The 21,628-nt window shown below is 39.3% G+C and overlaps 1 protein-coding gene across 3 annotated transcripts in view; it reads right to left on the reverse strand.

Annotated features, from left to right (window-relative positions):
- The window catches only part of GLDC (glycine decarboxylase), a 43,803-nt gene that overhangs the window by 17,444 nt on the left and 4,731 nt on the right, over window positions 1-21,628 (reverse strand). For all 3 annotated transcript variants that reach the window (XM_062017162.1, XM_062017163.1, XM_062017164.1), the window contains 8 exons: window positions 17,408-17,543; window positions 10,978-11,142; window positions 8,118-8,195; window positions 7,281-7,428; window positions 6,827-7,023; window positions 2,531-2,627; window positions 1,482-1,587; window positions 327-466 (listed from right to left, as the gene is read on the reverse strand). In XM_062017162.1, the coding sequence (XP_061873146.1) occupies window positions 327-466; window positions 1,482-1,587; window positions 2,531-2,627; window positions 6,827-7,023; window positions 7,281-7,428; window positions 8,118-8,195; window positions 10,978-11,142; window positions 17,408-17,543 (1,067 nt within the window). The remainder of the gene's footprint in view (window positions 1-326; window positions 467-1,481; window positions 1,588-2,530; window positions 2,628-6,826; window positions 7,024-7,280; window positions 7,429-8,117; window positions 8,196-10,977; window positions 11,143-17,407; window positions 17,544-21,628) is intronic.

A 21,628-nucleotide genomic window follows, 5' to 3' on the forward strand; every position in this document is an offset into this window, starting at 1 on the left:
CAGGACCTGAATTCTGTAGTTTACCTTGCATTCCACCATTAAGTTTGAAAGTCTCTCCACTCTGGCCTTTAGTGGCATATTTAACATGAAACAATTAGATAATATTTTTAAACAGGCATGCAATGAAAATACAATTATTATTTCTGGAAGTTTAGCACATCACTTAACTTCATTTTTTACATTTTCTTTATAATTGACTGATATATCTGAGGAAATTACAAGAAGTCTTCAAAAATTTTGTCCGGTTCAGTACACGTAATGAATAGAAACATAATGCACAAACAGTCATGCTACAAAATTTCTGAAAGGTTTAGGGAGTTGCTTACTTTGTCATCACTATAAATCCGAAAATTTATCTTTCTAAGAGTTGCCCTGTCCAAAACCTCTTTGACTGGGCATCCACATGTGATTGTCAATGTATCAAAGAACAGATCATGATGTAGTTTATGACCAGCTCTCCTGAGACCTATAAAAAACAGCAAAGTTAATCCTATTAGCTGCATACTGCATTGCTTGCTAACATAGTACTTGCATAACAACACTATCAACCTCATAAGTAAATGCTTTTAGATAATAAAGTAAAATACTCCCCTTATGTACAGAGCAGGAAAACCACCAGTTTTTAGTAAATGATACTGTGCATGAAATGCATCTAAATCAGATTCAGATCTAATTAATAATGCAGATAGGGTCGAGGTGAGATCCTTCTGAGACATACGAATGCAATAAGGACAAAATCAGGAAACTGGAAATAAAGAAGATATAATATATATATGGATATTAACTGTCATGGAGTTTACTATAATAAAGTTTAGTGTCTTGGTGCGTTTCACAGCAGCAAAAGATCTTCCAGCTAAGCTGGCAAATAAAGTATGGATAATTGTGGCAATCATTCTTCAGTTTCGATTACGCACAGTTCCTTCTGACAGCAAAGATAGCCATGCCAGTGAAAAAAAATCTTCCAGATGACACAGTCCGGCTCCAACGATTACTTTCTCCTACAGACTCTGCACTTTTGGTCAGCTATTCAGCTTTGTGATTTCAGTGTTCATAGCAGGCATGTTGCATCACTCATCTTAATTGAAATCTTCCTATCTCCTTAATGTAATTTTCTTTTTCATATGTTATTAATACTCCGTGCAAATTTCTATGTGTAAACCAGGATGGTCCAGTAAGTGAAGCACAGAGCTTGCAGCTGGAAAATGATGGCACTTGAGTCTTATCACCTAGAGACTCCACTGTGTTGACTTCTGTTAGTCTCCCATAGAAATATAAGTAATGCTTGCAAGCTCCTATTGCATAGATGTCTAAGTACTGGATGTCATTATTAGGAGTACACAAAAACATTAGCTATAAATTTTATATTAAAACATTCTAGAGTTGAGAGAACACACAACAGCTGGCAAAAAAACCCTGTAAGTTTATTTAAGAAGGTGTAAGTATTTAAAAACAGTTTCTGCAAACAGTTTTTGCATACTTACCTTCAGCCAAGATTAGGGTAGCATTGTGTACTCGTCTCGCAATATGCCTTAATCCATCAGATCCATGGTATACACCAAACATGGCTGCCATGTTAGCCAGGAGAGCCTAGGATTCAAATACAATTCAGGAAATTACTGTTGGTTTTGTTGTTATTATTATTACAACACATAATTTCAAGTTAGTTTAACTGAAAGCTTCTTTTCTTTCAACACCCAGGGACAACCACATATACTCAGCTGATGTTATACTTGACTACATATTGCCTACAAAATAAAAGGTAGGATTTTATGAAACTGTAAGCATTGATTCAATACCTTTTGAAATGTAATTGTGTCAGTGATTAATATGAACTTAAATTAAACTACTGCAACAAAGACATTTGAAGACTCTCAATCAAAGCTAGTCTCATATGAAAGTCATTATTTAGGACTGGTGCAAAACATTTACAGAGTATCTCATGAATACCAAGTAATTAAGCTCATTTTAACACTGCTAATCCCTCTTCAAAATCTGGCACAACATTAAGAGCATGAACAAAGCACTGACAGGAGCAGAAAAAAATCATTAATTTGTCTGTCTGAAGGTCTGTGGAAGCATGCTGAAGATAACTTAAATAATTACTTAATCTTGGTATTTTGCAGCAAAGATATCTCTTTGCTGACGTAATATTTTTGCATCAAATCACACAGACAAAAATATAAGTTGTAACAATTTGAACAAGTCTTAAAATTTTAAAATGGATTTTTTTTTTCTTTGAGTGGGCAATTTCAGACCATTAGAATTCCCTTCCATTTTCTTAAGAAATCTGTCTCATTCGTAACAAACACACACACTACTAAGTGGTGTTCCCTCTATGAGGTATATGGATTTATGATACCATACAAATTCAAGGCTGAAGGACTCAAGTGCACAAATACCACAATATTTCAATTTTTCTAGTGAAAACTCTCAAATGTAAAGCTAACTCAAATTAGTGTGATGTTAGGACTATAATCTTATGCTTATACTTCTTCCTTTCTACCTCTGAAAATAAAGTATGAGAAGTTACCTGTGCTGTGCAGATGTTGCTGGTAGCTTTATCCCTCCTGATATGCTGCTCCCGTGTTTGCAAAGCAAGTCGGTACACTTCCTTTCCATTTGCATCTCTAAGTCACAAGTGAAAATGTTGCTTTTGTTACTTTAAAATTACAGTAATTTAAAACATTGGCCTCTATACATGCTGACCTGAAACTAGTTCTCTATTCTTAGAGACAAAAAGGTGTTGGACAGTATAAAGCATAAGCCACAACAGTGTGAGACAGTGTGAGACTAAAGCCCCTAGATTGTTATTTACATCATGGCTGGCAAACATATCCAGGCAGGTAGAGCACACAGTGAGTTTTCTAAGCTTACTACACCTAAACTTGGTATTTGTCTCAAAATGCCACGGATTATCGTAACTGTTTCAACTGAACACTAATCCAGACCTTAATTTGAACAAATGCTGAGAAGGCAAGACCTTTTCTAATGATGACAAGTAAGACAATGTTGAGTTTGTATATAAAAATAACTCATTCAACAAGGCTATATGAGGTAACTGAAAAGGCTCTGGTCAATTCATCCTTTAAGAGGTCCTTTTGTAGGGTTCCTAACACTTTAAAAATGAAGAGGTAACAGTCAATTGAATTTCCTAATAAAGTATGAAAACTTTCAGAACAGCCACAGCTGTACACATTGTCATGGTTTAGCAAGGATCAGCTTCTGCTTGGTAACAGGGGGAGTGGGTTGCAGTGAAGACCCGGTAAAGAGTTTTTGGACTCTCTCCCGGCTCCTGGGTTCACACCCACCTCCGGCCCGGCTGGGCCAATCTGGCGCCTCTGCCATCACTATTTAGGGGACGGGAATTTGAAGTGCTGGTAGCAGGTGTAAGAGTGATACAAGATGGAGGCAACCACACATTCAGAGAAGGAGGAAGGAACAGGAGCACCAGACCAGAGACCCCTCTGCAAGTCGTGGTAAGTGTCATGGTTTAGGCCCATCAGGGAACAAAAGACTGGCCTCAAGTACCGAAGAGGCTGAGAATTGCTCAGGGGCAGGGAGAGCTTAATTGCCGCTTAAGGAAGGTTCAGGACAAAACAGCTCAGGCTACTTGGCTTGGGGAAGAAATCAGAAATAATTTAATGCAACATCAACTAAAACATAACCTTAAAACCCAAAACATAACCAAAATAAAACAACACAGAGTAATACAACAATGAAGAGTCTGACCAGCCTTTTCAAGAACACCTTCTTGCCACACCATCCCTTTTCCCGAGCTCAGAGCCCTGATCCCTGTGTTTTTACCCCTGAATAGTTTAGGGGGGCAGGCAGTGGGGGTTTCAGTTAGTCTGTTCCCGATAGCCTCTGCCATTTCTCCCTCCTCAGGACGGGTGAACTCCACACCAGTCCTCCCTGCAAGTCCATGGGGTAACTCACACTCATGGCAGCCCTGCACGGGCTGCTCCAACACGCACTTATTCCAAAGGCTGCAGCTCCTCTCTGCCTCTCGTGTGGGGCTGCTCTGCGGCGTGCAGGCTCTCCAACACGGCCTGGGCCATGGCCGTCTCCCCACACAGTCCCTCGCCCGTCCGGGCTCACTCACATGGAGCTGCTGGTAACTCTCAGTCCTGCCATGGATCTCCACAGGTTGCAGGGGCACAGCTTGTATTCTCGCCACGGCTTGCAGAGGAGTCTCTGGTCTATCGCTTCTCCTTCCTTCCTCCTTCTCTGGCTGAAGGGCCCGCGTGGTCGCCTCCATCTTGTATCACTCTTACACCTCCTACCAGCACTTCAAATTCCCGTCACCTAAATAGTGATGGCAGAGGCGCCAGATTGGCCCAGCCGGGCCGGAGGTGGGTGTGAACCCAGGAGCCGGGGGAGAATCGAAAAACTCTTTACCGGGTCTTCACTGCAACCCGCTCCCCCTGTTACTAAGCCAAAAGCTGCTCCTTGTTAAACCAGAACAGTGAGAACACAGGCTGTGGCCCTGCAATGGCAGGACTGAGAGCCACCAGCATCTCCATGTGGGTGAGCCCGGACGGGCGAGGGACTGTGTGGGGAGACGGCCATGGCCCAGGCCGTGTTGGAGAGCCTGTGTGCCGCAGAGCAGCCCCACACGAGAGGCAGAGACGAGCTGCAGCCTTTGGGATAAATGCGCGTCGGAGCAGCCCGTGCAGGGCTGCTGTGTGTGTGACATACCCCACAGACACGTAGGGAAGACTGATGCGGAGCCCATCTGCCCTGAGGAGAGACAAATGGCAGAAGCCGTCAGGAATAGACTGACTCCCATGGGCTGTTCAGGGAGGGAGGCAGTAAAGACACTTAGGATCAGGGCTCTGAGCCCAGGAAGAGGGCTGACTGAAACCCCCACTCCCTGCACCCCTGGGCCGTTCAGGGGGGGAGGAGGTAAAAACACTGCGATTAGGATAAGTCCGAAGAGGGGAGGAGTGGAGAGAAGGTCATCTTAAAGGGCTGGTCAGACTCTTCATCATTGTACTACTCTGTGTTGTTCTGTATTTGTTATGTCTTGGGGTTTTATGGTTATGTTTTACTTGGTGTTGCATGTAAAAATATACATTTATGCACATAAATGGGAGTTTGAATAGACAGACTACTTACCTCAAGTGCTGGTGCAGCAGTTACATGCTACATATTTAATAAATTTTTACTCTAGTAGTTCTTTAGGACTTTTACTATACAGCTCATAATTTTATCATCAATGCATCTAGAAGGACCTTGACAGGTTGTCAAAATGGGCTGATGAGAACCTCATGAAGTTCAACAAAGGGAAATGCAGTCCTGCACCTGGGGAGGAATCATGATATGCACCAGTACAGGATGGAGGCTGACCTACTGGAGAGCAACTTGGCTGAAAAGACACTGGGAAGTCCTGAGGGATATGAAGTTGAACATTAGCCAGCAAAGAAGGCAATCAGTATTTTCGTCTGCATTAGGCAAAGCTTTCCAAGAAGTTGAGGAAGACAATCCCTGCCCTCTCCTCAGTACTGGAGTGCTATGTTCAGTTCTGGACTCCTCAGTGTGAGGTATGGAGATACTGGAGAGAGATCAGCAAAGGGTGAGTAAAATGTTAAAGGGACTGGGCCATCTGTCCTACAAGGAAAGGCTGATTGAGCTGTGATGGTTCAGCCTGGAGTAGAGGAGGCTCAAGGAGGACATAATCAATATGCATAAATACCTTAAGGGAGGAGGCAAAGGATAAAAGGATAAAAGCCAGGCTTTTATCAGCAGTGCCCAGTGACAGAACAAGAGGCAATGGGCACAAACACACAAGATATTTTCTGTACACGAGGAAACACTTTTTCACTGTGGAGTGACTAAGCACTGGCACAGGCTGCCCAGAGAAACTGTGGAGCCTTCTTCCTTAAAGATCTTCAAAAGACATCTGGACACAGTCCCGGCCTACTAGCCCTAGGTTATCCTGCTTGAGCAGAGGGGTTGGGCCACATGACATTCAGAGATCCCTTCCAACCTCTATCTTTTAGAAGAACGCATAGCAGAAAGCTGCACTGAGAAAATAACATAGCTTTTTCCATTTAAACATTTTCTTTTCCAGTTTTCTCGAGATGTAGTAACATTAAAGTAGTAAAAATATTAAACTAGGTGTAGTCAAACAGTAGCAGTAGCCTTGGTAAATAGAATTACTGTCCTTTGGTAAAAGACTGTGCCAAACTGATAAAAATCTGAATTGGAGATCAGATTTCCAAACTATGAGTAACGCCCATGGATATAAAAGGATGATTAAAAATGTATTTGAAGGAATATTACTCTAAAAAGGAAACATTTCTAACTTTACTGATAACTGTTAATGTTGTTAGATACTTTGGTTAATGAAGCACTTGTGAATAGCTTCTGTGTCAAAGATATGCAGTCTTTACAGTCACAATTACCTCGTGTTTGTACTTTTCCTTGTTACACATCTTGTCAAAACTCAAAATACATCACCACTGCCTTGAATTATAAGCAAGTTTTTGTACACTATGTCTCTCTGTTGTTTAAGCTTGACTAACATTTGAAATACATACAGTTCCTTCCTGATTATTCACTGAATTTTCTACGGGCATCTCTTCACCTCACAGTGCAGTAAGTACAGTAGACAGTTCACAGCTTCATTTCACAGAAAGGCAATTCTTTAAGCTTGCTTCCTAAAAACTGAAGGCAACTTTTATTCTCCTAGTTTTCAAGAAAATAAAAAGTGGTTGTTACAACACTATGGTGAGTTCTTATTCCATAAAAGCTGCACAAGGTAGTCGTAATGTGTTCTACTTCCATCTTCCCTGAAAACATTGATGGTGAAGAGAGCCCTTACCTTGTAACACCCACCATTCTGCCCGGCATCATTCTCACAAGATTTTCCTTGACAGCAAAGAACGCTGCATGGGGTCCCCCATAGCACAGGGGCACACCAAACCTCTGGGAGCTACCCAGGACAACATCTACCCCAAACTCTCCAGGAGGCTTCAGAATACAGAGAGCCAGAAGATCGGTAGCACAGCAGGCAAGAGTCTGAGAAGAGAAGTGCATACAGAAGTCAGCCTCTTTTCTGATGGGAGTTAAGTTTGAATAAGATATAACTTCAAACAGTTCCGTGTCACTTGCATAGAGCTGAGGCATAATGGTTGTCATGGTCATAATGGTTATAAATTGCATGAACCTGAGGAGTAAAATAGTTGGTACCTCATGCAACACTCAGTTCCTATGACTATAGATGTTTGATGCATCATTTTGACTGAAATCTGTCTGACCAACAAAATATACTTTACCCCATTCTGATGAGCTCTTTCAACAAGTTCAGAGAAGTCTTCCACCTTTCCTTCAGTGTCTGGATACTGAAATAATACTCCGCTGACATCCTTTCCACTGAAATCCATTTCATGGGGTAACTTGAGCTCAGTAATAACACCTGTGTAACTGGAAAACAGAGACATACACAAAGCAACATATTGAACTCACTTCCTGCCTTGGAGCAATAGGTAATATGATTTTTTCATGGCCTGGTATACAACCTTTTTCTTTTAATATACAGAGACATGAACCTGCTTTGCCTGAACACTGACAAAGTTTCATATAGTACTAAGGAAAGATTGCATTTTGATATCATCCTCTGAAACATGGAGTAGCACAGAGCAGAGGGTGCATAACCTACTTGATGATAATATTTTGCTTCTTTAGCATGCTTAACTTTGAGAACTAAGTCACAGTTTTAGAAGATGGTTACTTTAGACTGTCAACTTTAAATGGACTTAGCTTTCATTGAAACAGAAGTTTTGATATCTCAGGTAATTAATTTCCTAGTTAAAAAAATAACTAGACTAAATGAAATAACCAAATATATATATATTTGCACAAACAACTTAGGGAGAAAATTAAATATTTTCTTTTTATCAGATGTTTAATCTCTCTTCTGCATCTTTAATTACTTGCTGTTGTGTTTGAAAAGTAGAAGTAATGCCAAATGTTAACAGATTTCTGATTCTATTTTGCAAATAAAGCATAATCCTATATTCAAAAAATGTTAGATATATAGTTAAGAGGGACAGATGAAAAATGATTCAGTGTCAGTTAAAAGATATGGCAGAAAATGGAAAAAACTCCATTACTTTGCTCTAGTTTGGACCACTGCTACAGTTTGAGGGTGGCATCGAGCATCTACATAGAATTTCCTTCTTTTGTTGTGCCTGTTAAAAAAAAAAAAAGGGGGGGGGTTTACATATCAAGAACATTTTTTTATAAAATTAATTGGTTTTCTAAATGTGAGTTTTCCTAAGTTAAAAGGCAGATTCAATTTTGGTTATCATAAGCAAATTAAGTGTAAGAATGAATCAAGGTTCTGGTCTATAAGAAATTTCATACCAGACACTCAAATGAGATTCATATGTGACAAAAATTAAACCAGATTATGAAACAGAACAAGAAGCAAACCTAAAAATCTGCAGGAATGCCCCCCCCCCCCCCCCCCGCCTTCTATTTTAAAGGAACACAACTGTGGTCTTTCAACACACATTTTCAGAGTTGTCCTGGATAACAAAACAAGAGCCATCAAAGTAGTAAAATGGAGACTAAGATAATGGCCCAGCTCTCTCTGGTAAATGGGATTTTATGTCAGACTAGTGCTTTGAACAACTGAATAGTTACAAGACTGTCTCTCTTTCCTGATACACAGTCCTTCTGGATAGACAGTCCTACAGAGACTTTCAATCATCTTTTAAATCTCATTTGATTTGTAGATCCCTTTCAAATGTTCCTACAATCCAGATCCATGAAAGTAAATTTGGATATACCCATAACAGTTGCACTTTTAGCAGCGTAGGACTGACATACTTCTCTAGTTTTTAAAGCTCCTTTTAACGTATAAGGGAAAAAAAACAGTTCACATTTTCAGTGTTCAGGGACACAAGATATTCATGCCCACAGACTGCTAGTCTATGCAATAAACACTTCTCTACACCCTAACAGAGAGGCAATGTCAGGTAGGGAAGCCCAAATAACACCATGTCCTGGCTGTTCCCAGGAGATGGGATATGGAGATGTCAGCTTGTCAGAGACCCATGTCCACAAGCACAGAGGTCCCAAGGCAGATGGGAACCCATATTAATTAATCAACCCACACTCTCTGTCAGGACCCACCCTTGGAAACAGGGGAAGAGCGTTATGAGATTGCAAGAGCTTATGAGTTGTCTAGGGTAAAAGGAACACAACTAAGTGATTCTGGGAGGAACAAGTGTAAGAAAATAGAGTGGTAAAAGGGTAAACAGCACCAGTCATCTTAGTCATCTTTACATAGTTGCTGGCTGATGTGCTTGCAACCGAGTAGTGCAGTCTGTCCTCTCTTGTTAAAATTCCATCCAAATTCTTCCCATGGGTGAGGGGACCCTGTATTCTGGGAGTGAGTGTGGTGCGGGGGTCTATATGGATATCTGGGTGCCAGCAACCAGAGGATCCATGGAGAATCTATGTGTTAATGATGCAGCAACTGGAATGACAGAAGCAGGCAGACTTCACTGCCAGCAAGCAAGCAGCACCTTATGCATGGGGACCTGTGCATTTGTAGTGATTGCGGCTGGAGCTGGTGTGTATCTAGGTGCCAGCAGCTGGGCTGGTACCATGGGCAGGGCAACTGAACTCTCTTCAGTAATTCCAATTCTTTCTTGTACTAGGAAGCCTAGAACTGGACACAGCACTCCAGATGTGGCCTCAACAATGCTAAGGAGAGGGAAAGGACCACCTCTTTTGACCTGCTGGCAACATTGCTTCAGTTCAGCCCAGGATGCCAATTATCTTCTCTGCCACCAGTGCACATTCTGGCTTCTCTTCAATTTGGTGTCTCCAAGGGCCCCCTGGGGCCTCGTAGGCAAAGCTGCTTTCCAGCCTGCATGTACCTCATATGCTTCAGGTTGCTCCTATCCAGGTACAGGATTTGGCACTTCCCCTTGTTGAGCTCCATAAGGCTCCTGTCAGCCCATTTCTCCAGCCTGTCAAGGTCACTGCATGGCAGCACAGCCCTCTGACTTATCAGTTGCTTTTCCCCGTTTTACATCACCAGCAACCTTGCTGAGGTTACACTCTGCCTCACCATTCAGATCATTAACTAGACCTAGTGTTGCCCCTACAGTACACCATTAATAACTGGCCTCCAACCGGATTTCATGCCATTGATCATCACCCTCTGGACTCAGACTTTCAGGCAGTTTCTAATCCACCTCATTCACCAAATCCAGTCCATACTTCTTCAGCATTCCTGTGGGGATTTACAGGAGACAATAACCACTCCTCTCCTCTCATCTGCCAAGCCATCCATTTACTTGTAGAAACTTAAGAGGTTGGTCAGAAGCACTTCCTCTGTGTGAATCCATGCTGGTGACTCCTAATCTTCCTCTTGTCCTTCACATGCCTGGAAACGTTTTCCAGGACTAGTAGTGGTTCTGCCATACTTGAAGGACTGAGGTGAAGCTGACCAACTGGTAGTTCCCTTCAACCCCATTCCTGCCCTTCCTGAAGACAGCAATGACATTTGCTTTCCAGTGCTGATGCACCTCACTCAGTTGCCATGATTGTTTAGAGACAGTCACAAGTGGCTTTGCAATGACATCAGGTGACTCCATCACCATTCACTGGTGCATCTCATCAGGGCTCATGGACTTGGGTATGTCCAGTTTGCTTAAGTATTCTCTGACTATCTTCCACCAAAGGTAAGTCTTCCTTGCTCTAGACTTTTCCTTGGTCTCTAGGTCATCAGGTTTCTCAAGGCCTTAGATGTCTGAGTCAAACATTCACATCAACACTAGGAACTTTTCTGGAGGCTTAACTAGATGGTCTATAGCTGTATAGTGAACCGTTCACAGTGAAAAGACCATATTCAACTTCAACCCATTCACCTATCCATGCCTACACAGGAATGATGCCTTTCAAACTCCAAAGTTCCTTCTTATTGTGATTTATCCATATATTTGAACACAGTACCTGTGACATAATTGCATGGCTTCTGCAGCAGCTGTCCCCTCATCCAGCAAAGATGCATTAGCCATATCCATTCCTGTGATATCACACACCATAGTCTGGTAATTTAGCAGGCTCTCCAGCCTGCCCTGGGAGACCTCAGGTTGGTAAGGAGTATACTGGGTAATCCTGTAAAGAAAGAAATTCTGAGGCTGGGTTTAGGAAAACAAATGTGTAACAGAACTATGTAAATATGTAACTGAATATTTCATGGGAAAAATAAATTGTAATGCAGAATTCACTGATATGAAAGTTTGTTAGAAAACAGTTATTTTTATATGGCTGTGATGTATTACCGTCCTGGAAGCTTGAGAATATTTTTTTCTTCTGGTATTGACTTGGCTTTTTACAAGTAGAAGAATTCTATTTCTCCATTTTGAAAAGATAAATCACTTTTAAAACAGAGGTGTGAGTGCATCTTGGGGAAGACAGAGGGGAAGCAGGCGTTCAGTGTGGGAAAATTGAGTCAAGTCACAATATCCAAACGAGGATACTTAGTCTAGTCATACGAGGTATTGCCATGATTTTTCAATACTATTTCTGAAGACCTTTACTTGACAAGTCCTCTCCACCCTTATGGGAAGAAAGGCACTCATCATTTCACCAGATCAACCTCAGAAATATGCAATTTCTTGTGAAATGACAAGTTTCCATATATGTTAGGGAAAGGAAGTGAGACTGGTGTGAGTTTCATCTGTGGTCATTTAGAGAACAAAACAGTGGAGGCAATACATATGCAATTTCTGAGAAAAGGCAACAATTAGGAGAAACACTCCAGTGTAACAGTTTAGAAAAATGAAGTAACATGGGTCCAGAGATGAAAGGCAAGAACAGAGATCAGACTCTTCTCTCACTGCTGAAAATTTGGGTACCAGATTCTGCAATGGTTCAGGTCAATCTTTATGCCAGTTCGAATTCAGAGTAGCAGCTAGAAACATGTGGTAAATGTGAACACACTTCTTCCACAGGAAAGGAAACAACAGGTTATTTTTCCTACTGAACAGGCAGTAGTAAGCCATAGACTTTTGTGTGCAAAAGTATGGCCATTACTGAAAGACCAACGCACTTGGAAATCACGTGAAGTCATTAGGAGGTAAGCATCAAAGAATTGTGGAGAACAAGCTGCAGAACCTGTGATATAAGGCAAAATAAGAGCAGCAATAAAATAATTCAAAAGGTATGAAAAAAGGGTTGAAAAAGAGAATGGAAGAAAGAAGACTACAAGTGAACTCAAACTGAAATATATGATGCAAATATATCTACTGCCTCTTTAAAGGATACAACTGCTCAGTTTTTCACATATGCTGCTCAGTACCAAGACAGAAAGCTATAGCTTCATATAAAATAAGATAGATATTGAGGATTTCCCCAAATACCAAAGGTTTTCCCTGCTTCTTAGCCAAGTCTAACACTAAACTACTTATCATCATATACTCGACTGCACAATTCACAAGTGAGACCATGTCCTGGGCTGCATGAAACACTGCTCATCTCCATAGTAATAAATGGGTTTTTTCTCCATGGCTACTAAACACACTTTACAGTTTGTCGGATAAACTTTAAATCTGAGTCTAAAGATTTGTTTCTTGAATGGTCCTCCAGCCACTCAGTTCTCACTAATAAAAAGAGTTTTTCCCAATTCCTTTGCATGAACAATGAGTTTTCTTGCTTAATATAAGAAAACTCCTCTGTACTTTAGGTCAACAATGTTACTTTCTCATTGTATTCCGTTAAAGGCCTTTGCATTATAACTTGCAGGATGAACTTCAATCAAGGTAGTAAGAATTAAAGCACTGAGTTCAATTGAAATGTATTAGAGAAATACTACTCAGTCCAACAGAGTAAAAATGAAATCAAGAATAATTGGTTAGTACCTACCCAAATAATCAGTTAATGGAAGTGGGATATCAATTAAAATTGAATATACTGGCTTTATTATTCATTTTAAAAAAAAACATTGCTTCACTAAACAATTACTAATTAGAGACTGATGCAAAATGAGAAAAGTATGGGGGGGGAAAAAAGAAAAAAAACACCAGTAGTACAGAAGCAATACTTCACATTAAACGGCTGCAAATTTTGCTCAAGGACATTAAAGTTGTAGTTGTTCATGAGGTATAAAATTATTCATTTTCTTTTTAAAGACAAAGCATCTTTCTTAACATATAGTGTTCACAACTCCTTGCTTGATGGGGACCTCTTTTAAGATTTAATCTTATATGATTAGAGACAGACTCTGCTTCAAAGCATGCCAGTCAAATTAAGTACCTAGAAATCTATTTAAAAAGACAGACAAGTTTCAAAGCTTATGGTCCAGTAATTTTTTTAAATTATGTTTTCTGTATTGTGTAAAATAAATAAATCTATTCTTAAATTGCTGCTAAGTAGCTGCTAATCTGAGGGTTCCATTGCGTCATCTCAGTTCTACCCCACACAGTTGGGATAGTACACTGTACTACAAAAGAGAATTACTGAAGGCTTGTGATTTTGATGTTATGTTCTCTTTCTTCGTGATTTTTTCTATACTTTGACTGAATCTCTGGAAAACTGATGTATGCACAATGAACTCAATACTTTTATCTTGTTATAAATGGTATTCTTGCAGTTTTAGACATCAGCAAAACTAATCTCATGTAATAGCTGAGCTAGAATTGATTTCCAGTTAGTTATAGAGTATTCTTTTTGAGATCTGACAATAGGATGAAACAAATTAAAAGTAAGGACAGATCAATAGGAGAATTTAAAACCAACATATTTGAGCCACAAAAAAAAAAAAAAGTAACTATTACATCTGACAACAGTGAAAAACTGAGACTGTGTTCAATCCTGAATACAAGAAATTTTTAAATTATCTAACTCTAATGGACCAAAAATCACTGCCGAGGACAAAACTGAAACAAAACAGCTGAAGAATGTCTGTCCCCAAGTTTTGAAATAGCTTCTTTCACAAATACAGGAGTAGCTAAAATGGGATTCAGAGTTAAAAGAAAAGGATGTCTATGCTTTCATAAAGCTACTAGTGTAAGAAATTCCTGAATTATGACTTCCCAGGCACTTATTAGTGCATAGTTTTGCTCAGACAGTTGTTTTCTCTCACAGTAAATAAGCTATTTACAGCTTCTCTTGCAAACAGAGATGTTATGGATCATTGCCCAAACACTTAAAAAAGTTTTGAAACTTCAAAAGTGTTGAGTATTTTCTTAACAGAATTTGAGATTTGGCAAGACTTGTGTGGTAAGCTTCTAAAGAAAGAAGTGTGAGTCAGTAGTCTCATTTTCAGATGAAAATACATTTAATTTTAAACCGTTTCCTCCTCTTTCAATTTCTACCTCCTCCTAGTAAGTAGAAGTGTCCTAAATACTGTGGAGTCCTTCACTACTGTGTGCACAATCTTTTGTAAACTTGCATGGTATTCCAATGCAAGCCCTGCTCTAATAAGTGCCAAGCAATAAGAAACAAGTCACCCGAAACAGGCAGAATTGATTGACAACAATAAGCTCCCTAGGAGCTGCAGTGTGAAGTGTGTTAGCATGGGAAGTGTTACACATTGAGTAGATGTAAAGAGAGGTTTGATTTCTTAAACATCTTCTACAAAGTCTGTACAGATACACACACACAAATGCACACACAAATATTCCCTCTTCCCAACAAATATTTTAGCCTTCACCTCAGCCATCTAAAAGTTCAGCTTTTGGCCATCTAGTTTTGTTGACAGATAAGCAATCGGGAAAAACATATCTACACAGGAATGCAGATAAGCCAGGCACTTCTTTATTATGCAGCGCTGGGAAAACACGGGGAATAGCTCCTCCATGTGCTTCGTTGTTAGTTACCATTTTCAGGGGTTTTATACACTTATCAGTCTCTTTGTTTTAATAACAGCTAAGGTAACAGCCAAGGCAACCTAACAAATACGTTTACCAGAGTCTCGTGGCTAAGGTAACAGGTCCCCATCAGGTGTGGTATGTAACTCTTGCAGTTTGATCCTTCTGTGATTCAAATGAATACTTACTTAATCAATAGGTGTTTGAGTTATTTGCAAATGCTTAGCTAATTGATTGAACTATTACTAGGTGATTAACAAGTGCTTAACAAGTGCTTGATCTACATAGATCTACTTACTGGGATGATAAGTTGTTAACTAAAATAATTGTGTATCTGCAACAGTTTGACCTTAACAGACATGCCAAGAACAGATTTCCGGATAGACTCTCTCACTTGTTTCATTAATACTATGTCATTTTTAAGGATTTTTTTAAAATGCAGTTATTTTTGATCCACTTTTTAATTGTTCTTATATTTGCCCGATTATTGCCTTAGCAACTGATTATTTTTTTTGCCAAACTGTAGTGAAATAGTTCGATTTCACATGTGGGTGGGGATAAGGCCAAACACAACTTTGTACAGATGTACTACATAGATTCCTTGAGTCCAAGAAGAGCAACTTTTTGTCAGTTCCAACAGAGCAGACAAGTCTAAACATACATAGACTTGAAGGTCTCCATATACATAGATATAGTTATTGCAACTCAAAGAACAGAAAATGCAACATTTAAGTAACAATCTAAGTAACAATGACTTTTTACATTGACTAATTTTTCACTCTTTGGTTCGTTGGTTGGTGGTTTTTTTGGGTTTCTCTAACCTTCAAATACCACTTTTCTTAAAATAAAAATTGTTCAGTAATAAAGATGACAATGATTTTAACACAGTACAGAAAAAATGTTAGCCACTAGAGATAAGGGAACTTCTAAACCAAATAAGACAATGCTGAGTATCAGTGGCATCCAGCCTGCTAGAAAGTGAGACTCTGCATTACAGTTACTTTTTCTGTTTCAGCTGGAAAAGACCTTTAAGATCATCAAGTCAAACCACTAACCTAATACTACCGGGCCCAAATGTCAATGCTAAATGAGTTTTTGTAATTAAACTGTAATGCCTTGGTCAGGAAAAGTACATTAAGTGAGAAAAGCCCATTATTATTTATATTAATGCTGTTCATAAGATCAATGTATTAAAATATTTTCCTTTTTATAGTGAAGTTAATAAATGAATAAACTTTCAAATTAAAATCTGTCAGACTATTCTTTCACTTGACCCAAAAAAACAAAGTGTCAGCCGTCTGATGAGGGCAAAGTACAATATCCTCAGCCTCTTCATAAATGTATCATCAAATACTGCTCTCTCCCTGTTTTCCAGCATCAATGAAATGTTAATTCAAACCAGAACAAACTTCACGAATACACATTTGATAGGAAAATAAACAAGGCTGTCTTTACGAATAAAGAGGTAGCAATGGGGCTTAGCAGGCACCATTTGAGCTTTGCAGACCCAGCAATGAGCTCAGCAGACCTCATCTGAGCTTTGCAGAACTACAAAATACCTTGACATGACAGACATTTGCAAAACAATATGGCAGAGTGGTTTGAAGGCCTAACAACCAACAAGGGCGAGGTGAGAAAAAACAAGAAGGTAGATTCTGTTGACCTCTGCCTGTTCCTGAAGTTAAGTTTAGTAGGTATGCTTAATAGGTTTATACATATTAACTTCTCCTTCCTGGGCAGCATAAAGTTGGAGATAATGAGACATACAATGTACGATGGGAGAGGAGGGGTTTAGATACTAAAGCAAGCCATGAAATAGGTGGATTAGGAAGTCTGTACTTTCTCAGTACCTTAGCCAATGGGGAAAGAAGGAAGGCCTCAGGTGGCCTGGAAGTTGGGGTAAAAGGAAGCTGAGCCCTCCGGCAAGTTAAGAGAAAGAGAATGTCCCAGTGCACTCTCCTTTTATTCAAGTTAAGTTTATAGGACTCCCCTGTCTGCATTGTGAATTGTGATCTCTGGCCTTGAGATTTTCTGAACACATTCAAATTTCTGAAGGTGTCTGGTTTAAAAAATACTCAAGAAAGCATTGTCAAGAGAAAAGCCTGTAAAATTTTCAAATTACTTCCTCATACAAAAACCATAATTGAGAGTAATGCATAGTATCTAACTACCTCCACCTAAAATTGCATAAATTGGTGGAGGAGGGAGCTGTTTTAAATTTAGGCAGAAGTTAGGAAGAATTACTTTAGTTCAGGAGTTCAGTCTGTGCACTTCCTTCATGCAAACAAATATTTTGGTTTAGTTCATAATAAACAGGATTTGTGAATAGAAGTCACAAAATTCAATTAAATATTTTACAGCAAAAGCTTCCTTTAATATCAAAAGTTTTATTTTCACTCTCTGGCTAAAGCATGAACATCATAGTTTCTACACTTGCATATCAGTATCAAACATGTTAAAGCCTTAGTGAAAAAAAATATGTTTGGGGTATATTTGCCTATGCTCAATCAAGATGAACTTGAAACACATATTTATACATATGCATGTAAAAAGAAAATGTGGTACATTACCATCCTGCATTCTCCAACAAATTCCGTGCAATGGGCTGAGGCACTGAGCAGTTGTAATAACCCATGCCTATATAAGACCTCCATATCTTGTTCTTTCTTGCAATACTGTATAGAGTTTCAAGGATTTCATTTTCACCTAATTGAAAAGAAATTATGTCAGAAAAATTTAGTTTCATATAACTGTGACAATTTTTAACTGAAATGCCTTGTACTCCTGTATAAAAAAGAAAAAAAAAGGAAAAAAAAAGGTAGTCCTGGTGACGAAAGTGCCAACAGTAGCAGAACAAAGCCCAAACCAAGAGACCAGTAAAGATAAAATAATCAGCTGGTAAAATAGTCTGGGAAAGTTTAAATTCTAGGAAAATTATGGAAAATACAACAACTGGAAAACAACAGGATTTCAGCCAATGTGGAAACAATAGTGAGAGGCAGGTGAACAGCTTATAGAGCCCTGTTTGTGCTAATGCAATGTACACTCTCCATCTCTTGCATATGCATTAAAATATATCTCAGAAGGCACTTTTTATCATCTAAACCTTGCAGAATCAACAGCAAATGAAGTCATAGCAACCCACAATTATAATTTGGTATTTCTAGGAGAGTCATCTACACAGAATCTGAGCTTGCGCCAAGCACTCAGGCGGAAACTCTTAGTATTAAAGAACTTTATTTTCTTGCATTTTCACTAAATACATGATAAAACAGTTCAATTAATTAAATTTTACTAAGTTTCAACAATTTGTTAAAAAAAATTAAAGTGTTAATATAGTACTTCTATCTTAAGACATTTCATTTCAGATAAACTTCTAAATCAGCCTGCCCATCTATCTTGGACAGATTACAAGGGAATGCTTTTGAAGTGTTCAGATGGAAAGCATTTACACTCTCCCAGCTACAGTTCAGTCCTTGGTCTTGCTCCTACGTACTTCTCAGTATTATGAAGGCCATGCAAAATTCACATTCAGTCAATCTGTTCCTGGTAGTCAGTGAATAACACTAAACCCACATCTGCTAAAGGGAACAATTTACAAAATATTCTAGTATCTGAGGATGCAGAGAGATGGTCAGTAAGTTAAGATTATACAGAGAGAAAGACCCATCCAACCTAACAGACTTGGGTGGAACTGGACACCAATCCTCCTAGGAGAGGAGAGATCTTTTTTATCTTTTCCCCTGAGTCTGACCTCAGAAACTGCTGTGCTTTTCATGTTGCACCAAATTATTTTCATTCTGCAGTGTAATATGAAAAGCAGACTTTGGAATTTAAGGTTACGAATCACATATTGGATGCTGGACGTCTCAAAACCTAACTTCTCTCTGTAAATTACTCCAACAAGAGAGATTAAGTCAAAACAGCTAATGCTCTGGAATCCGGTGGCTAATAATTCCCTAGGTTTTGGATTAATTTCTTCTGCAACCAGAAGTAACAATATTATAACTTCAATTCTCATTTCAAAACTCATGTCTCCCCTTTCTTTTAGTCAAAGTGCTACTACTGCATTTCATGTGTACAGATTAATTTTTTTTAATCTTCTAGTTTTCAACTCGCTTCGTCCAGAGTCACACTATACCTTCCACAAAGTTATTTTTTTACTAATCTTCAGTTCTGACTTCAAAGTTCATTTCTTCTCTGCCTTTTACTCAGTGTCACTGAGATCTAATGAAGAAAGATTTATTGTTTTCAGTAAACTGCAATTTTTCTAAAGACTCATGAAGCATGTGTTTACCATACTTGAACTCAGCTAAGTCCAGGGCAAAGTTTCTAAAGCGCAGGAAGCAGCTCCACTCCCCAATAGTTCTCCCACATAGTTTATTCCAGACAGATGCCCTTGTTTGCTTAACTGAGAGTTTTAACACTGTTGAGATCTTCCTCTACCACTTGCAAACCAAAAGTTTGATGAAAGAAATGTTGGTGCAGTGAGAGGGACAGCTGTATTTTTGCAGAATTCGAACATCAACAATTTTTTTTTTTAATGGTAAAGAACTCCCTTGTTTAACTCCAAATATAGTTGAAGGCAAAAGCTAGCTACCATTTCACTTGTTCACTAGCCCAATGTCAAGATACAAAAATGAATTAAGTGTGATTTCTGCAGTAAACACATACCACAAATACTACTTTATGTGCTAAACAGAATTTCCTTTGTTTGTCCAACTAGATGTTTATCCTAGAAAGCAATTTCTCAGCAAATCTTGTTAACAACCACCACATGAAGATCCTGAACTTGTGCTAGAGCTCTCTGAGAAAAAAAAAAAAAACAAACCAAAAGACCAAATATTTTGCATACTGACTCAAAGCACAAAGCAAAAAGCCTAGTGAGACTGTATTCAGTTTAGGCAATAATTACGCTTAAGAGTAGAATCACATCCCACCTAGAAGAGCTGCACTGATAGATCCCAATAGTGAATATATTTTTAATTATTAGATTTTTATGAGCTAACCTGTGCAGACAGGTACACTGCTAGTTTTGGTCAGGGTGGTGAAATGCTGGAGGGCACACTCCCTCCAGTCCTGCTTCATCTCATCCTCCTCCATTGGTCACTACTACAGCTCAAATACATGTATCCCACATTTGGCATGCCTCTTTGATGAGAGGTGGGGCAAACACTCCTTCCTCTGTGCCTCAAGGTATTTTGTCACAGCACTGTCTTCAGGATGACAGCCCATTAAGAACTGCACTCCTGAGTAGTGCAAGCCAATAGCCCCTAATCAGCCTGTACAGCCTTGCTCAGCTAAGACCAAAAGAAGTCCCTGTAGATTCAGGATGATTTGATTTTCATTAATTCAGTATTTGCTTTACACTGATATGATTCTGAATTCCAGCAGAACCAACATAGACAAGAGTGAAGAAAACTATTGTGTATGTTGGGGTACAATGACTGGAGAGCAAGGAAATGAAACCATTCTTAACAACTTCCTCAACAACAACACCAGAGGATGGAGGAGACACAGCCGGGCTCATCACAGCAGTGCATGGCAAGAGTGTGAGAGGTAGCAGCAAAAGCTGAGATACAAAAGGCTCAGCCTGGAGACAAGAAGCTTTTTCCTCATGAGGATAGCACAGTGATGGAGCTGAGACTCCATCCTTGGGGATTTCATGTTTCAACTAGGTGAAGCTCTGAGCAGCCTGGTCTTAGCCCAAGGCTGAGCCTGCTCTGGGCAAGGACTGCAGACTTCCTCAGGCCCCCACCACCCTGAACAGGATCCTACATCTCCTCTCTCAGCAGCTGTATTTCCCACTCGATCATTATTTGTGAAAGAAGTCTAACACTTTACTACTCACTCTGTAAATAACTAATGCTAGTATAAAGACAGAATGCTAACCAGAAAAGTAATCTTATGCATATTTAAGAATGCGTTTTCAAATTCAAAATGAAATTGCTAAGTTTCCAGTTTGGTCAACAGTAGTGTCACCAAATGCAGAAAATTGTACAGACTACTGCATAAAGTATATATACTTTTGGAGCACATGTAATGGGAACAGTGTATTCTTGTAAACATTTCTTTATTTATTTAAAACATAAAACATATAAAGACTGGGATTTCATAAAAGAAGATTGAAAAATACACATTGTGCTGGGTTACTCTTATTTTTTTTTTCTTAATTCTTTCAAGCAATGGGTTAAATAAAGAAGCAATACCCAAAATGAGTAAACAAAACAGGATTTTAAAAAAATTATCACGATTAAGAAATGGTTGGAAACCAGCCATCACACTCAGCTGTTTGTTTCCAGTTTTTTAAGACAACATGGTGAAATGCCTTTATCTCTAATTCCTTTTATTAAGTCTACATTATGAATTATTGCGCCACTTGTGGCAATGCTCTGGAAGCTGACAATTACCTCCTGGCATAGGTACCCAAACCATAGTGTGGGCTCTAACAGCAGAGAATCTGAAATTACTAAATTAGCTTTACATATCTGACTGACATTAGGAGCTGATTACAAACTCACACAGAATCACAAAGCAGTAGGGGCTAGAAGGGACCTCTAGAGATCACCCCGTCTAACTATCCTGCTAGAGCAGGTCCACTTAGATCGGGTCACACAGGAACGCATCCAGGCGGGTTTGGAAAACCTCCATAGAAGGAGATCCCACAATCTCCCTGAGCAGCCTGTGCCAGGGCTCCCTCAATCTTACAGTAAAGTAGTTTTTCCTTGCGTTTAAATAAAACTTTTTGTGTTCCAGCTTTTATGTCCACTATCCCTAGTCCTGTTGCTAGA

The sequence above is a fragment of the Colius striatus genome, chromosome Z, assembly GCF_028858725.1.
Source record: "Colius striatus isolate bColStr4 chromosome Z, bColStr4.1.hap1, whole genome shotgun sequence".
Lineage (NCBI taxonomy): Eukaryota > Metazoa > Chordata > Aves > Coliiformes > Coliidae > Colius > Colius striatus.